The sequence below is a fragment of the Apis florea genome, unplaced genomic scaffold, assembly GCF_048593485.1.
Source record: "Apis florea isolate Af1SG1 unplaced genomic scaffold, ASM4859348v1 contig_3515_pilon, whole genome shotgun sequence".
NCBI lineage: Eukaryota > Metazoa > Arthropoda > Insecta > Hymenoptera > Apidae > Apis > Apis florea.
The window spans coordinates 240,216-255,847 of record NW_028256777.1 but is presented as its reverse complement, the minus strand read 5'-3'; the positions used below and the strand labels follow the sequence as shown (position 1 = coordinate 255,847).

The 15,632-nt window shown below is 24.0% G+C and overlaps 5 protein-coding genes across 8 annotated transcripts; 3 read left to right on the top strand and 2 right to left on the bottom strand.

The window, feature by feature from the left end:
* Positions 1-12: 12 nt before the first annotated feature.
* Positions 13-4,494, top strand: Ythdc1 (YTH domain containing 1). 3 transcript variants are annotated; one of them, XM_003698261.4, is made up of 7 exons: positions 13-309; positions 394-639; positions 1,537-2,020; positions 2,211-2,427; positions 2,513-2,717; positions 2,799-3,075; positions 3,157-4,494. In XM_003698261.4, exons 3-7 carry the CDS (start codon positions 1,677-1,679, stop codon positions 3,485-3,487), a joined length of 1,374 nt encoding a protein of 457 aa, XP_003698309.2. In that variant the 5' UTR covers positions 13-309; positions 394-639; positions 1,537-1,676; the 3' UTR covers positions 3,488-4,494. The 3 variants fall into 3 exon arrangements, with proteins under 3 accessions (XP_003698309.2, XP_086769896.1, XP_031775558.2); XM_086913770.1 differs by lacking the exon at positions 13-309 and having other exon boundaries at positions 424-462; XM_031919698.2 differs by lacking the exon at positions 13-309 and having other exon boundaries at positions 427-742.
* A 67-nt stretch (positions 4,495-4,561) lies between these two features.
* On the top strand, positions 4,562-6,123 carry LOC100864447 (carbohydrate sulfotransferase 11). The gene is made up of 5 exons (XM_012493128.2): positions 4,562-4,916; positions 5,028-5,224; positions 5,285-5,404; positions 5,478-5,621; positions 5,699-6,123. Exons 1-5 carry the CDS (start codon positions 4,668-4,670, stop codon positions 6,084-6,086), a joined length of 1,098 nt encoding a protein of 365 aa, XP_012348582.1. The 5' UTR covers positions 4,562-4,667; the 3' UTR covers positions 6,087-6,123.
* Positions 6,107-9,325, bottom strand: Uba2 (Ubiquitin-like activating enzyme 2). Of its 2 annotated transcripts, none has more exons than XM_086913768.1 (8): positions 9,158-9,325; positions 8,782-8,936; positions 8,402-8,689; positions 8,245-8,312; positions 7,867-8,085; positions 7,534-7,791; positions 6,876-7,462; positions 6,107-6,791 (listed from the first exon to the last, which is right to left on the bottom strand). In XM_086913768.1, the coding sequence occupies exons 1-8, from the start codon at positions 9,299-9,301 to the stop codon at positions 6,510-6,512; spliced, it is 2,001 nt and encodes a 666-aa protein (XP_086769894.1). In that variant the 5' UTR covers positions 9,302-9,325; the 3' UTR covers positions 6,107-6,509. The 2 variants fall into 2 exon arrangements, with proteins under 2 accessions (XP_086769894.1, XP_086769895.1); XM_086913769.1 differs by having other exon boundaries at positions 7,534-7,785; positions 9,158-9,301.
* A 15-nt stretch (positions 9,326-9,340) lies between these two features.
* Positions 9,341-11,036, top strand: LOC100864329 (uncharacterized). The gene is made up of 3 exons (XM_003698271.4): positions 9,341-9,779; positions 9,882-10,359; positions 10,442-11,036. The coding sequence occupies exons 1-3, from the start codon at positions 9,746-9,748 to the stop codon at positions 10,962-10,964; spliced, it is 1,035 nt and encodes a 344-aa protein (XP_003698319.3). The 5' UTR covers positions 9,341-9,745; the 3' UTR covers positions 10,965-11,036.
* Positions 11,037-11,241: 205 nt separating this feature from the next.
* On the bottom strand, positions 11,242-12,779 carry LOC100872623 (phosducin-like protein 1). Its single transcript, XM_003698256.4, has 3 exons — positions 12,062-12,779; positions 11,561-11,975; positions 11,242-11,488 (listed from the first exon to the last, which is right to left on the bottom strand). Exons 1-3 carry the CDS (start codon positions 12,266-12,268, stop codon positions 11,256-11,258), a joined length of 855 nt encoding a protein of 284 aa, XP_003698304.2. The 5' UTR covers positions 12,269-12,779; the 3' UTR covers positions 11,242-11,255.
* Positions 12,780-15,632: the final 2,853 nt, after the last annotated feature.

Here is a 15,632-nt window from a genome sequence, read left to right as displayed (position 1 = left end):
TTATCTTTTTTTAAAGATGGCGACCATAAATACTAGGGATTTTAATTTTAAAAGATTTTATACAAAGAAAAATATTTTATCTCTTCTATGTTTTTTTATATTTATAATTTAATATTTAAATGTATTGTACCAATGCCAAACAATAATATAAATACAAGTTTCAATAGTAATAAATTTCAATAATAAATTAAAAATACTATATATCTAAAAAAAAATACATATGTATGTATATGTAAGAACTTGCTATTATTGCTATACAAAATTTTATTAATTTGTATATGTAAGAAAAAATATTTTTATATCAGATATGTAAGTTAGTAAATAAATATAATTTTGGAAATAAAAAAATAATAAAAATAATATTTCTCAAAATTAATTAAAACTTTATTTTAGTTTTCGACTAATTCTTTCTATCGATCATAACGTACACGTCACATAATGGTCGCCATGGTTTATTCATCCGTAAGGAGATAATTGGATATTGTGTTTTTAAGGAAAAAAAGCACAATCTCTTGTGGAAAATCTGCTGTGTACATCGTGCAGAGAAATAACAGAAATAAATGTTAAATACATATACAGTAATCTTTGAGCATTCTTGCGTGAGGTGCGAAGTGTGTTAAGTGAAGAACGAGTGTGCACGTAAGTGTGTACGAGCTGCGTAAAGGGTTTATAACATCAAAGACTTATGTTTGCAAAATATGAACTTTTTTAATAAAATCAATGGCGAAAATGATGGTTTTGAGTATGTTTTGTGGTGCTGATGTTGCTATTAATAAAATTTACAACGAACTTTTCTAGGCATAGCCTTCGCGTTTTAAAAGACTGCATAGAGACGTCAAACGAGCATGATGTGTTATTATTTGAAATACAGAAAACTCAAAGACTCCTCGCCTTCTTACATTAAATAGGCTAAAAAAATATATTTTAGCAAGACTATTTACTTATAATAAACTTTTATATACAAAGTTTGAAAGAAATACTTGTGTTCTAATAGAGCAACAAGAATTGTGTTTACTATATTCTTAAATTAAAGAAAAAAAAATTTCTACAACTTTAAATATAAAATATATTTATTTTTAACTTATATATGGACATATATGCTCGTGAATTGTTAAAAAGAGGAACTTTTTCTTTCATAAACATTGTTTCTAGCGAAACAAAAACTTTAGGAATATTAGGCATAATTTATATCCATTTGAAGCAAGAAATATTTGAAGTCTTGCAGTGATAGTAGATATATATTGAAAACTTTTATGAAACTTATAAATGTTTTAATTAAACTGCATAAGGACAATTTTAACATCAAAGTTTTTGATAAATGGACTTTTTAATCTTTTATCACAGTGACTTTAAATCGGATTTCATGTGCAATCTTCTGAACTTTTCTTCTCATATACTAAAAATGTTACTACATTATTTCCTACATAATTATCATAAAATCTACAAGATCCATTCAAATATGATATTGTTCTTGGACAAATATTATTGCATACTGGATATCCATCTAGTAAGACCTTTTTTATATTTGCGTTTCAGAAAAAGTTTAAAGGCACCAGAACTACATTGGCTTCATACAAGAAAACCCGAAAAATCCAGAAGTACAAAGCCTGGATGACGGGACAAATGACAACATACATTTGAGCAATAGTGAAAGTGATCAAATAAAAAGTGAAAATATGGACAATAATACAGATGGGGACAACTTAAATCTGAGCTGCGGCGAAAATGATATAGTGGATGAATTAAAAATTGCTGCAGATGAAACTTATGATACACGTAGTGAAGTTTCATCTAGCAGTTCAAATTCTGATTCTAGTCAACCAAGTATAAGCTCTGTTTCCACAAAATCTTCACGTGGAGATAATAAACGCAATCGTAAAAACAGAGGAAAACGTGCTAGATCCAGAGATTCTAAGTCTTCTAGTCCTGAAGCAAAACGTGCAAGATCTAAAGAAAGCAAAGGAATTACTAAGAGCTATGATTATGCTACAAAATTAAATTACTTATTTAGGGATGCAAGGTTGGTTACTTTTTAAAATACAATATTTTTGTTTCTTTTTTTATATATATATTTTTCTATTTTATATATATATTTTTTTCTATTTCATATATATAAAATTAATGTAAATTAGCATCGTAAATTGCTTAAATATTTAGATAAGTACAATAATATAAATACCAGGAACATGTCTTAAAGTTTTTTTTACCAGATTTTTCATCATCAAATCAAACAATGCTGAAAATGTTACATTATCAAAAGCTAAAGGAGTGTGGAGTACATTACCACAAAATGAAGCCAATTTAAATCAAGCTTATAGAGAATCAAGAAATGTTCTGCTTATATTTTCTGTAAAAGAATCAGGAAAATTTGCTGGTTTTGCAAGATTAAGTACAGAATCTAGAAGAGATGGAGCACCAATTTCTTGGGTTTGTATATTTAATTAAATATATTTTTTTCATTAAAGATATTTATTTTACATATTGTTAGGAAAGAAGTGTATATAAATTTTAGGTGTTACCACCTGGATTGTCTGCAAAAGCTTTAGGTGGTGTATTTAAAGTTGACTGGATATGTAGGAAAGAATTACCATTTACGGCTACATTACATTTATATAATCCATGGAATGATGGTAAACAAGTAAAAATCGGACGTGATGGCCAAGAAATTGAACCAAGAGTTGCAGAAGAATTATGTAGATTATTTCCAGAAGATGAAGGTAAATTAAAATATATGTATAGTTTTTCTTATAAATAAAAAAAAAATATATTTTTTATAATTTTTCTGATAAATCTTTTAGGAATTGAAATGACACCAATTTTGAGAAAATCTAAGGAAGCAGCAAAACATATTACGAAGTCTCGTTCATATCGTGATAATAGACCAGTTAATAGTAGTCCTAGATTTTTACGCTCAAGAGGTGGTAGAGGTCGTAGACTTTTCTTAACTTCACGATCTCGTTTAGCTTCGTTAGCTAGAGGATCTCATTTAGCTGGTAATGAACATAGAGGATCAAGAGACCATCATCATCATCGATATGCTACTTGGTTTAATAGAAGCGATTCTCCTTATTCTAAGTACGTATGTGTTTTGATATATAATCGTCTTGACTTAAATATATTATTTTTAATAACTATAAAATTTGTTTATATTATTAGAGGATATGGTAGTCCAGGATTAGGTGTGGCTGCAGCAGCTGAAGCGTATGTTGCAGATTATATGCGTACTATGCAACATCAATTGCCTCCTTTACCTCCTTATGCTGCACCACATCCATATGATTCTTTACCTCCACCACCACCACCACCCAGATATTATGATGGTTTACCATTACCACCTGACTACAGCGCAGCGGCTTCTGCTCTAGAAAAACGTAGCTATGAAAGAAGTGTAGATGAATTTTTGTGGAGAACAGCGAGTCGACATAGTCGTCATAGTGATCATCGATCCTCTCGTGATCATCATCATAGATATAGAGATCGTAGATAAGAAATTTTGAAATCTTCATTATATCTTCTTAATATCTTCATTCACTTATTCTTTCATTTTTCATTTATGCACATATTATACGGGCTTTCGAGGTATCGCGACATTTATAATTATGTATCGTATCGTTACATTTATAATTAATAGTGTTTAACCGATTATTTGTATTAATAACTCAAACAAAAATAATTTGAAATTTTAATTATATACATACATATATTAGATATAACATAATTTTTAATAGAATTAATAGAAAAAATAATATCGTTTTTTATGAAGTGATATATTAAGAAGCATCAAATGATTCGTATTTTTAATCAGATGATTAAAATTAATGAAATTGTAAAAATAATATAATTATTTTTCTGTTATTATATCTGTTTGTAATTGTAAAACATATATGATAAAATTGAAATTATAAAATTGATTCACAATTCATCAAAATCTTATTATATGCATTTATTAGTGAAAAATAATTTATAAAAAATACAATATTCTTTGATTAATATACTTCATTTATTTTCTAATTTTTTTTTTATTATTTCTAATTTCAATTTAAGTATTTTTTGTATATTTTTATAATTTTTACATGTATTGATATTTGAGTATTTTGTAAATAAAAAATTTTGAATTGTGAATCAATCTAATTATATCTGTTTTTGCATTAATAGAAGTATGAATTTTCATAATCAAATTTCATACAATTATAACAAGATTTTGACGAGATCACTGCCTAAAAAATCGATAAAAATTTACTTTTATAATGTTGCAAAATAATAGAAATAAATAATTTACTTAATGTCAGTCACAATCTTTTCACGTAAAAAAATTTATAAAAATAATCATTTACAAAAAAAATATTTTCACAATTAACAATATAGATCACTTAAATTAATATAATTGTTAAAATATTATTATTAGTTACAGAAACAGCCTAATTGCGAATATAAGTCACTGATTTATATAATACATTTTTGGCGTTATTTCGTAGTAAAGATTTAAAAAAGTAAGTTGATTTTGTTTCTCTTTTACCTTTTTTATAAATATAATATTACATTTCCTTTGTCATCATTATAGGAAATTAGGAAATTATGAAACTAAGAGATAAATTTTATCTTTCATTCCGTTCATACAAACGGATGTTTAATCTCGATAATTGACTTAGAATATTTCAGTTTTAATCATGTCATTTAAAATTCAATTTGTAAAATGCATATTATGTATTATTTTATACATTATAATTTACGTTATTTTATTAAGATTAAAACAGAATTCTTATTTAACACAATATTTAAATTCATTGTTTTTTGCAAAGTATAATCAAACAAAGCAAGAATGTTCTTTAATTTCTCAATCTGTTATAAAACCAATTAATTTAGAGATAGAACTTTTAGAGTATGATGAAATGAAAGGAGAATCAATTAATTTGCAAGTAAGTAAATCATTACATTATTACATTATTTAAATGTAATTATTTTAATGTAAAAAATATATATATATAATGTAAATTATATATAAACAATGTCAATATTCTATTAAATAGGAAAGTGCAACAATGTTGCAACAAATTTCAAATGTATGTATGAAATATAATTTAAAAACTCCTTTAATAAGAAAGCATTTTTTATATAATTCTGAACATAAAACAATGTATTGCTGGATTCGAAAAGTAGCTTCAACAAGTTTCACAAAATTATTTGCAGATTTAAAAAATCGTCTACCCACACGAAATTATTATAGGTAATTACATCTTATTAATTTTTTATATGATTATTATTATAACTTATAAATTATTCATAGAGAAATTGACATTTTGGTACCACAAACATTAAAGGAATTACAATTTATATCAAATAATACAAAAATATTCAAACTTCTCGTGGTACGACATCCTTTTCAAAGACTTGTGTCATCATATAGGTATATTATTTTTCAATGTTTCAACGTATAATGTGTTTAAATTACTGAATGAAATGATTTTTTTAATTTTTAGAGATCGAATAGCAGATAATACAAAATATACTGCACAAGCTTGGATTTATACAGAAAAAATATTTCGTTTTACTAGACCTGAATTGTTTCATTCGAATACGACAACTGGTAATTTTCGAGAGAGAGTATTTACATCTGATAAAAGGTATAATGGTTATGTACAATAATAAAAATGTTTTGTTTAGTTAATAGTTTTTTAATATGTATTTCATTTCTGTGAAGATTAAAAATAATACCAACTTTTAAAGAATTTTTGGAATGGCTTTTACAAAGTTCTGAAGAAGATGTTCATTGGATTCAATATTATAAACATTGTGCTATATGTAATATACGATATAATTTCGTTTTAAAGTTAGATGATTATACATATGGACAAATAAATTATATTTTTTCTAAATTTGGTTTGGATAAAAATAAAGTATATTTTCCTAAGTTAGAGGAAACACGAGGTGGATATACGAACTTCGATACTACATGTAAATATTTTGCAAATTTAACACGGGATATAATTTTGAAATTATATGAAAAATATAAAATTGATTTTGAAATGTATAATTATAATGTTAATCAATATATAAGTTGTGCATATAAAAAATATGGAAAATTTTAATCAAATAGAAAAATATAATATTTTATAGTAAGAAAAATGTATTTATTCGTTTTTGTATAAAAATGTATACCATAACTATAATATATAAAATGGTATACTATAAACATAATATCGTATTTTTATAAATATTTGTAAAAATAAAAATACGTTTTACTTGGATAAGATTAATATTATATATATATTTTTTATTCTTAATCAAGTATACTATGAACTTATTATGAACAAAAATATTTTTATATATGAATGATAGTAATAAAATTATATGAAAATTTTAAACATAAAATGAAACTGCTTCTAGAATTAATACATATGTATTTTTTTGTACAAATATATATTTTTTATATAAATTTTATTGATCAGTATATTAATTTTAGAAAATTTAACTTTGAAAAAATTTGAATGATCAATTTATATTTAATTCATTTACTGCGAAGTTGCAGTTGTTTGCATATTATCATCATGCACAATTAAACAATCATCATCTTCTGAATTTTTATGTATTTTAACGTTTGATTTTGTATTACCAGTATCATTATTTATATCATTTTCAATAATAGAAATATCATCATCTATATTATGAACTTCCACTTTCCTTTTCTTTGGAGACACAGTTTCTTCAAGAGAATTAGTTTTACGTTTCTTTACTGTATCCAATGAAACAGTTTCAGTTTCAACAATCATTACATTTTCTTCAGATGACTCCACCTGAATAAAATTTTTAGTTAGTACATATATTTAAATTCATGAACATTAACACATTTAAAATAACACATATGTTATTTTAATTACCTGGCCATTTGAAGTAGATGGTTTTATTAAATCATTGTCTTCTTTAGGTTTGAGGTCTTTTTCATCAGCTAAGATGAGAAAATCAGGACTATCGCCTTTTAAACTTGGACGTTCTCTATAAACTATGGTTATAGTCAATGAATAATTCTGTTGAAAATCATCAACTTTAAGAATGGTACCATCTTTAATTCCTAATTCTTCTAAGAGTTTATCATTATTTTCTTCAGTTTCTCCTTCTTCACTACTAATAACAACAGAACCAGTACCATCTATCATAACATCTGGAGCAATCATGTTCAATCTATTTTTTAATACTATTTCAAGTAATTCTTTAATTGTTGTTTTAGATGTATCTATTGCTAATATGGCTTCTGGCGTAGGTGCACATACATAACATTTTGGATTTGGTGGATTAACATTTTTCTCTGGTACTAATAACTGATTACGATGATTCATTTTCGAACGTAAATATACAGATCTACATGCTTTTAAATTATTTTCGAGAATGCGGAATGCATGAAGAACGACTAAACCAGCAACTATTGCGTTTGTAGTTGCGATTGCAGGAATTATATTTCCTGCCATTGCTATAAAATATAATTAAAGTTAAAAAATGTACAATTTCTTTGTTTTTAGAATGTAATGATTATTTTCTTACATTTTATATCAAACTTTGTTTTTTGAGATATACCAAAAATGTAAGCTCTTATATTGGCACATGCAGCAACAAAATCCATTGAACTTGGATCATCTTTATCCCAAATCAAATGATTATTTGATGATTTTTCTTGTGAAATTTTTAAAGTATTGCTTAAGCTTTTGATTGATTCAGCAAATATTTTTCCACATTTAGAAATACTCCATCGTTGCTGATCTTTTAAGCCAGGTTCATTAATTTCTTTACTGCAACCTGGTACTATATTATGAAAGACTTTAAACAAATATAATTGTTTTTAATAAAACATAAGTTTAAAATAATTATTCTACAAACCTCCATCTGGCAATTCTTTCCAATTTAAAGGAATAGGCGGTCTTCTTTTCTTCCATAAATTATCCATACTTAATAAATATTTTATATCATCATGAAATAATTTTGTAAATAATTTTTCTGGATCATAATTACATGATTGTGCCCAAATTTTAGTTGATGTTCTATCAACATTTCCTTTTTCATTTGATTCTGAATTTAAAGCACTTTGACCTGCAGAATCTATAATACATTTTTATGAATATATATATATATATATATTATGTATATATTTTTATTATGTATATATTACATATTAATTATGTAATATAATGTATATATAATGTGTATGTAATGTATATATTACATATTATGTATATATTACTTAAATATTATCTTTACCTGCTGCTTCTGGGTCAGCAGTATCTGGAGAAACATCTTGATCAGGATCTTCTTCACCAAATAATTGACTATAAATTTAAAAATTTAAGTATTTTTATATATTATATTTATACCTTTATATATATTTTTTAACACAAAAATTAATTTATAAACTTACTTGAATAAATGTTTTGCCCATACTATGCAATGAATTGGTTCACTAGGTGTGTTACGAATTGTACAACCTGGGAAAGTTTTTTGTGCAGCTTTTGGTGTGCATTCATAACATTGACTTAATCCTTTTTTTATAAGTTCTACCTGACCTTCATAACCAGCTGTACCAGATTCAATTAATGGTATATCTGCTGCTAAACACATTCTATTTACATGATTTCTAGCTGTTCTATTATCAAGAGCATTCATAACTAAAGTAAATTTTTTAAAAAATGATACTCCATAATCAGGACTGTAAATTTATAGATGATTAAAATATTATAATTTAAAATATTATTTTAAAACTACTTGTTAGTGTATATATAACTATATAAAAATACTTACGTTGTAATACTGTCATGGTAATGAGTTATTTTTGCATCAGGATTAAATGTTAATGCTGTTTCTCTTGCAACATCTGCTTTTGATTTTCCCACATGTTTTTTTTGAAATAAAAATTGTCTATTTAAATTACTAACATCAATTGTATCTAAATCGATCTGAAAATCATGAAAGAACAATACAATTACGACAAAAATAATTATTTAATCTTAAATGCTTTTTGTTATAAAACCATAATATTATACATTCTATTATATATAATTATAATAATATAAATACCGGTTTCAAAATTTGCATAACAATGAATACGATTAAAAGAGAGAAAAATATATAGGTTAGAAAATTATTAAGATTCTTTAATAAATATTGATGTACATACTATTTCAATATTAGTGAATCCTGTCATAACAAGATTTTTTAATATCTCACATCCAATTCCACCAGCACCCACAATTAATACTTTACTTTGAAGTATTGCATTTTGTAAATTTTCAGTGAAAACTCCGTTAATGTTGGCCGCCATTTTTTAGGTTAAACACGACAATACACACTAACACCGTTTACGGCTATAAACGTACTAACATAACTTTTACATATCCTGTACTTTTACATATCCACGTTTCCTCAATTCTTTTATCTAATCAGTTCATAATTTTCCTTATTTGCATATATATATATAATAAATATATATATTATCATGTCTATTTCATATTTATATATAATTATAATAAATTAGAATTATATTAAAATTATTCAATATTAATAAATAAAAATAAATATATATTTTAATATTGCATTATTTTTATAAAAAATTTTTTAATAAAATAGCAATGTAGGGAATTTATAAAAGTAGGAGTACACATCCTTCTTATATACTTTGATTCTTGATGAATTTGAATTTGAAAAAGTTAAAAAACAGTTTTATTAAATAACAGTTGTCATTAAAGCAATATTCATTATTGACAATATGAATAGTTTCAGTGATTTAAGTCAGATTTCAGGTATGTAAATTGATTATAACTTTTGAATTAAAAATTATTTTAACAATTAAAATATAATGTAAATATAAATAAATATATAATTAAAATTTTATTTATTTTTAGACATACAAAGTATTTCACGAATTTCTCGCACGAATTGTAGTCGAATATTTGGTAGAATAGATTCAATGCAAAATTTATTTGAACAACAATGTAGTTTATCTTACAATACAAGTAGGAATATGACAAATCAAGGATCTAACTATTTAGAAAAAACTATAAAATGTCTTACTTCTTGCGAAGACAATATAGCAGAACATATAAAAAGCAAATTAATTTTAGATTGTATAAAAGAAACATCGTTAAATATAAAAGGAATATTACCTGATAATGTTGTTAATAAATTAAAAGGTTTACTTTTGATTCATGAGCTTAACAAATATATGTATTTACCATCTATCTCAAAAAATATGCAAGAAGAATTAAGCATTTTAGGAATCACTGATTTACCAAAATATGATCTTAGTTATGAAGAAATGTTAGATACTAAATGTTATGTGGAAACATTGTTACGAGAGAAAATACATGAATTTATATTAAGGTAGTAATTACAATAAATTTAAAATTTATTTCATTTAAAAAAAAATAAAATAAAAATATAAAGTAATTTTGTTATATTTCAGATATGAACAATTGGGAGGAAACATGAAGGAAATTCTAAGATCAACTGATATTAATATATGTAAAAAAATATTTGAGCCACATGAAATACAAATATTCCAGTGGAAAGATAAAATTGAAGAATTGTGCACTCAATATGAAATCGATATTGTGAAATGTAAAACTTTAATGAATGAATGGAATGAATTGAAATATAAAAATGTAAGTCAAATTTATTTAGAAAAAGCAGAACATGTATTGTTGCAAGCACAAGTTGCAGAAGTACAAGCAAAGATACTTAAATTGTCATGTCTTATAAAAATGTACAAGGAAACTCCAATAACAATTGATGCATATAAAGCATTGAACATATTTGTAGATAAAAAAATATTTACAATAATGAATGAAATTAAAGAAAAGGAAAATTTAAAAAAACAATATGAAGAATTAGAGAATACAGAATATGATGAAATTTTAAAAACTTATTTACATTTTTGTAAAGCTATTAAGAAACAAAAACAAATTAATTTGTTGGTCCAGAAATAAACAAATTTTTAAATATATGGAAATTTATATCTAATATTAGAATAAATATAATAAATCTTATACTAGAATAAATATTTTTACTTATTTATATATATATATATGAATTCATATAAATATTTCTATTCATAAGAAATATTATCTTCATTTTCATTTTTATTATATAATAAATTATAAGTCATATTATTAAAATTAAGTAAATTTTTTAGAAATAAATAAAAATTATTAATAATCTTAAAATTATATCAGGAAGGATATATTTAAAATTATTTTAAAAACATATATTTATTTCATTTATTCACTATCTGATAATGTATGTTTATCTTGTATAGTTATGACAGGTATACAATTTTTATCAGTAAGCATTCCATGTTCAATTAAAAAGGTTTCAACATCAGAGGCATAAAAATCTTCTCCCAAATAATCTGTTATATGAACAAAATTACCTATTATTTGACCAGCTTTATAAACTAATAAAGCTGGAACTCCTTCTTTTTTAAAATGTTTACTGAGTCCAGCTACTGAACCTGTAACAAAAATAATATTATATAATAATTTAAATGATATAAAAGAAAAAATTTATTATTTTGAGACCAAACCTAAAATTTTACAAAATTTTACATAGGGATAATCATCTGCAACAGATATTAGAGATCCATTCATAGCTTCACAGCCAGGAATATTATTTTCATAAATATGAACAATAATTGTTACTGATTTTTCTTCATTGTCAACTGCTTCTAAAAATTGATCTGCAGTTTCTAAATTAATTATTCTGCCAAAACGAAGTTTCTCAGTTTTTGCAAGCATTTCTTTCATTCTTTGTTTTTGATATTCTAAAAGAAATTCATCAGTTAATAATTCAGCAAGATCAGGATCAGTTTGCATGATTTTTTCTTTTTCTTCGTCTAAAGAACTACGACATGTTAAACTCAATTTTTTTATTAATTTAATTCTTTCTTTTTCTTGTTCATCTCTTTTTTCTGCTTGTAACTGTTTATATCGTTGCCAATCCTTGAGATAAGATTAAAAAAAGATTATTAAGTAAAATAAATATTTTGATTAAAAATTTATATTAAATATTGCAATTTTAATTTTACTTTTATAACACCCTTTGGTCCTGTATTGCTAGAAGTACCATCCCATTCTGAAAATGATGGTTCTATAGAATCTGTAATTATTTGTGGATATTTTTCATCCTCTGTTTCTTTATCAGAATCTGCAGAATCATTTTCTTCATCTTCACTAGAACTACTACAATAATAATGTAGTTTTTCTCCTAAAATCTTATTTTCCAATGTTGACATGTTTAATTATACTATTTGGAAATAATTTGCACTATTTATTTTATTGAATATGTATTTTAAATATGTTTAAATTACGTTTCTTATTCTTAAAATATTTATGACATAAAATCATTTATTGGACAATAAAATCACTTTATATAAATAATATTAAAATACTATCCAGAGAAATATTGTATCAAATTTACCTAACATTACGTACAAATTTCACACATATTGTATAGATAATATGAAATTATATTATATTAAGATTTTATAAAGATATTATTAAGTTCTATAAGAAATTAAAATGTGCAGCATTTAAATAGTTCAAAATGTCAATAGTCTTAATTAACTTACGAACATGCTGTAAATATATAAGAAATTATACTTTACTGGCATGCTTACACATTTTAATACGACAACAAACCGATAGATGGAACATGTATATCATCTGATGTTTAGTTTCATTTGTTTCATATTAGATAACGTAGTGTAGTTACTGACATGCATATATCATTTATAATAAAATACCAATAGATGGAGTTATTATGTATATAATTTGACGATTAGTTTCATCTCTTTATTATCAAATAGTTTAAGTTAGATATAGTTTTGATGTTCAGTGTCCAGTTTTTGCAAGATTGAAAAACATGATATTCAAACTAAAAAACTTTTACGTATCAACGAAAAAAATTAAGTTTTCTAATTAGTTAAATGAAAAGTTAAGCTGATTTTTGTTTTTGATTATTTTTATTAAAACATACAATAAAATAAATTAAGCTGTTACTTTAAATTTTAAAGATTCTTATATTATGAAAGATCAAAAAAAAAAAACATGAGAATTGTAAATGCATATGATATCTTTTTTACTTTAAACGTAATTTTAAACGCAAATTTAAAGTAGATTTTTTGATAAATAATTAATAAGTGATAGTGAATTAATTCAAAATTAAGGATTAAAGAATATAAGTTTCTCCTCTTAAAAATAGGACTTTAGTGATTAAATTAATAAAAATATTTCCGATCTTTAAATGAGATTATATTATTTTATACAATATAAAGTATCATTTGTGTTAATAGTAATACAATCTAATGAATGCCAATTATTTAAACAATTCGCATAATATTGACAGAAGATTATATTTTTTAATTCTCAAAGTAGTGATAATTTATTAAAGGTCAATGATAAATCAGAACCCCAGCAGATCATTCTTAATCAATCGTGAGGGTCGGAGAATTTCATAATACGATACTTATATTTATCTTTAAACGCGATTAAAGCAATAATACATAAATATTGTATCGAGAATCAACTTTAGTAGTCATTAATTGCTGAAAAAATGGAAATTTCTTTTTTCGTTTCGAACTTTTTTTTCGAATTTTTCTAATCTTTCGTTTTACATTTTTATGCGATAGCTATATATAAATTATCTATATATTAATAGATAATATCTATATATTAAAGATTAATTATTTATATATTAATAATTATATATTATATAAAAACTATTTTAAGAAGATATTTCTAATAAAAAATAATTTTATTTCTTTCGTATATATTTGTTCAAAGATAGTATTAATAATGGCATGAAATTACTATATTATATTAAATTATTATAAAGTGTTTAAAAAATATATAAGAACAAAATATATAAGAACATTGGTTAATTGGACATTTCTGAGATATTTTTAAACAATATTTTTCTTTGCAAAAAAACTTTCATGCAACAACTTTAACAAAATTTATTAACAAAAAAACACTGACTAATCATGGGACGTATAGTCTAATCGAACTGCAATGGTAGCGTTGGCTATGTGTTGCCAACCTTGCACAAACAAGTCCAAATAATATATGTTGAAGAAAATGTATTGAATATATACTTTGTGATTTGATTAAGCTACATAATTGGTCAGTGTTTTTTATTAATAATTCGTTAACAAAAGTGTAATGAAAGTTTTTGCAAAAAAAATTTTGAAATTACTTCAGGAATCTCCAATTAATAAATGTTCCATTTTTGGGACATTGTATAATTTGAACTTTTTAATATAATAAATACGTAAATAATTAATTATTTTATTTTCTGCTATTAATTTATGTGTTAATTTAAAAAAATTTATGTGTATATATTATAATTTATTATATATATATATATACGATATATGTATATACGATTATTTTACAAATAATGATGCTGAATGCTTGCACAATAATGAGTACATAAGAACTATTCGCGCTTATTTGAGTTATAATGAAGTTTCGTCAGTCATACAACGATAACAAATATTAGCGTATTTGTTGCGTCTTGTGTAAGTTCATCATTATATGTACATCATTGTTCGATATTTTTGGAATGTTCTCGGTTAAATTTTTAAATTTTATATAATATATGAAAAAAACCAGAAAAATAAAAAAGAGACAAATATTTTATCGATACGCGGGAAAATTCATTCAATTCAAAATACTGATAAGATTTTAAAAGAAGATTCGAAATTTACAGTGAAGTGTATTTGATTAAAAAATAGATCAATTTTTAATAAAATGATATTTTGACTTTTTATCATATTACTTCATAATATAAAAAATATTAACTTTTTATCCTGAAGATTATTTTTTTAATGATAATAAGAAAACAATTTTTTTTTGCATAAATAAATTAGATTTTTCCCTGGATATTCTGTTATTGAATGATTCTTAATTCTCTAATTGAATTAAAAATCATCGAATTAATCGAAGAATTTGCAATAATAGGAAATATGAAAAGAAGAGATTTATGAACTCGGTTATTGTGACCTGAATCACAATTTATCAACTATTATTTTTTATCGATGTATAATTAAAGTTCTTATAATTAAAATTGATTTATAATAGACATTTATCGAAAATGGAAATGATTTTGCAACATTTAAGAATATTATTTAAGAACACTATTTATTAAGATTAATAAGCACTTATGTATTGGATTGATTCGTTAACTGTTACGCGTTAACTGAACGACAATCAACTAGCAAACATGATCCATATCCACGCTGAACGCGTTAATTACGTGATTCCGTCTAGTTTATATAACATCGATCCAATTCGATTATAATATCGCGTGTAAACAAATTAAAATTTGACATGTTACTCTATTCGATGTTTGTTCTAGTATGCGCACGTATTGTTCGAATTTGAATTTCAGTGAATCAAATATCTTTTTTCCGTCCTTCGTTCGTTCTTTCTCCTTTCTTTTCTTCCTCTATTTTTATCTCAACCACAATTAGAAAACTTTGACGACACTGAAAATCTGTCTCTGACGCGGCAAAAATTTGTTTTAGGGCAAAAGGCAGACGTTCTTTGTGGGCGATCAGCGAAATTATGCATCACTCGTTGCATCGCAAAGTAGCT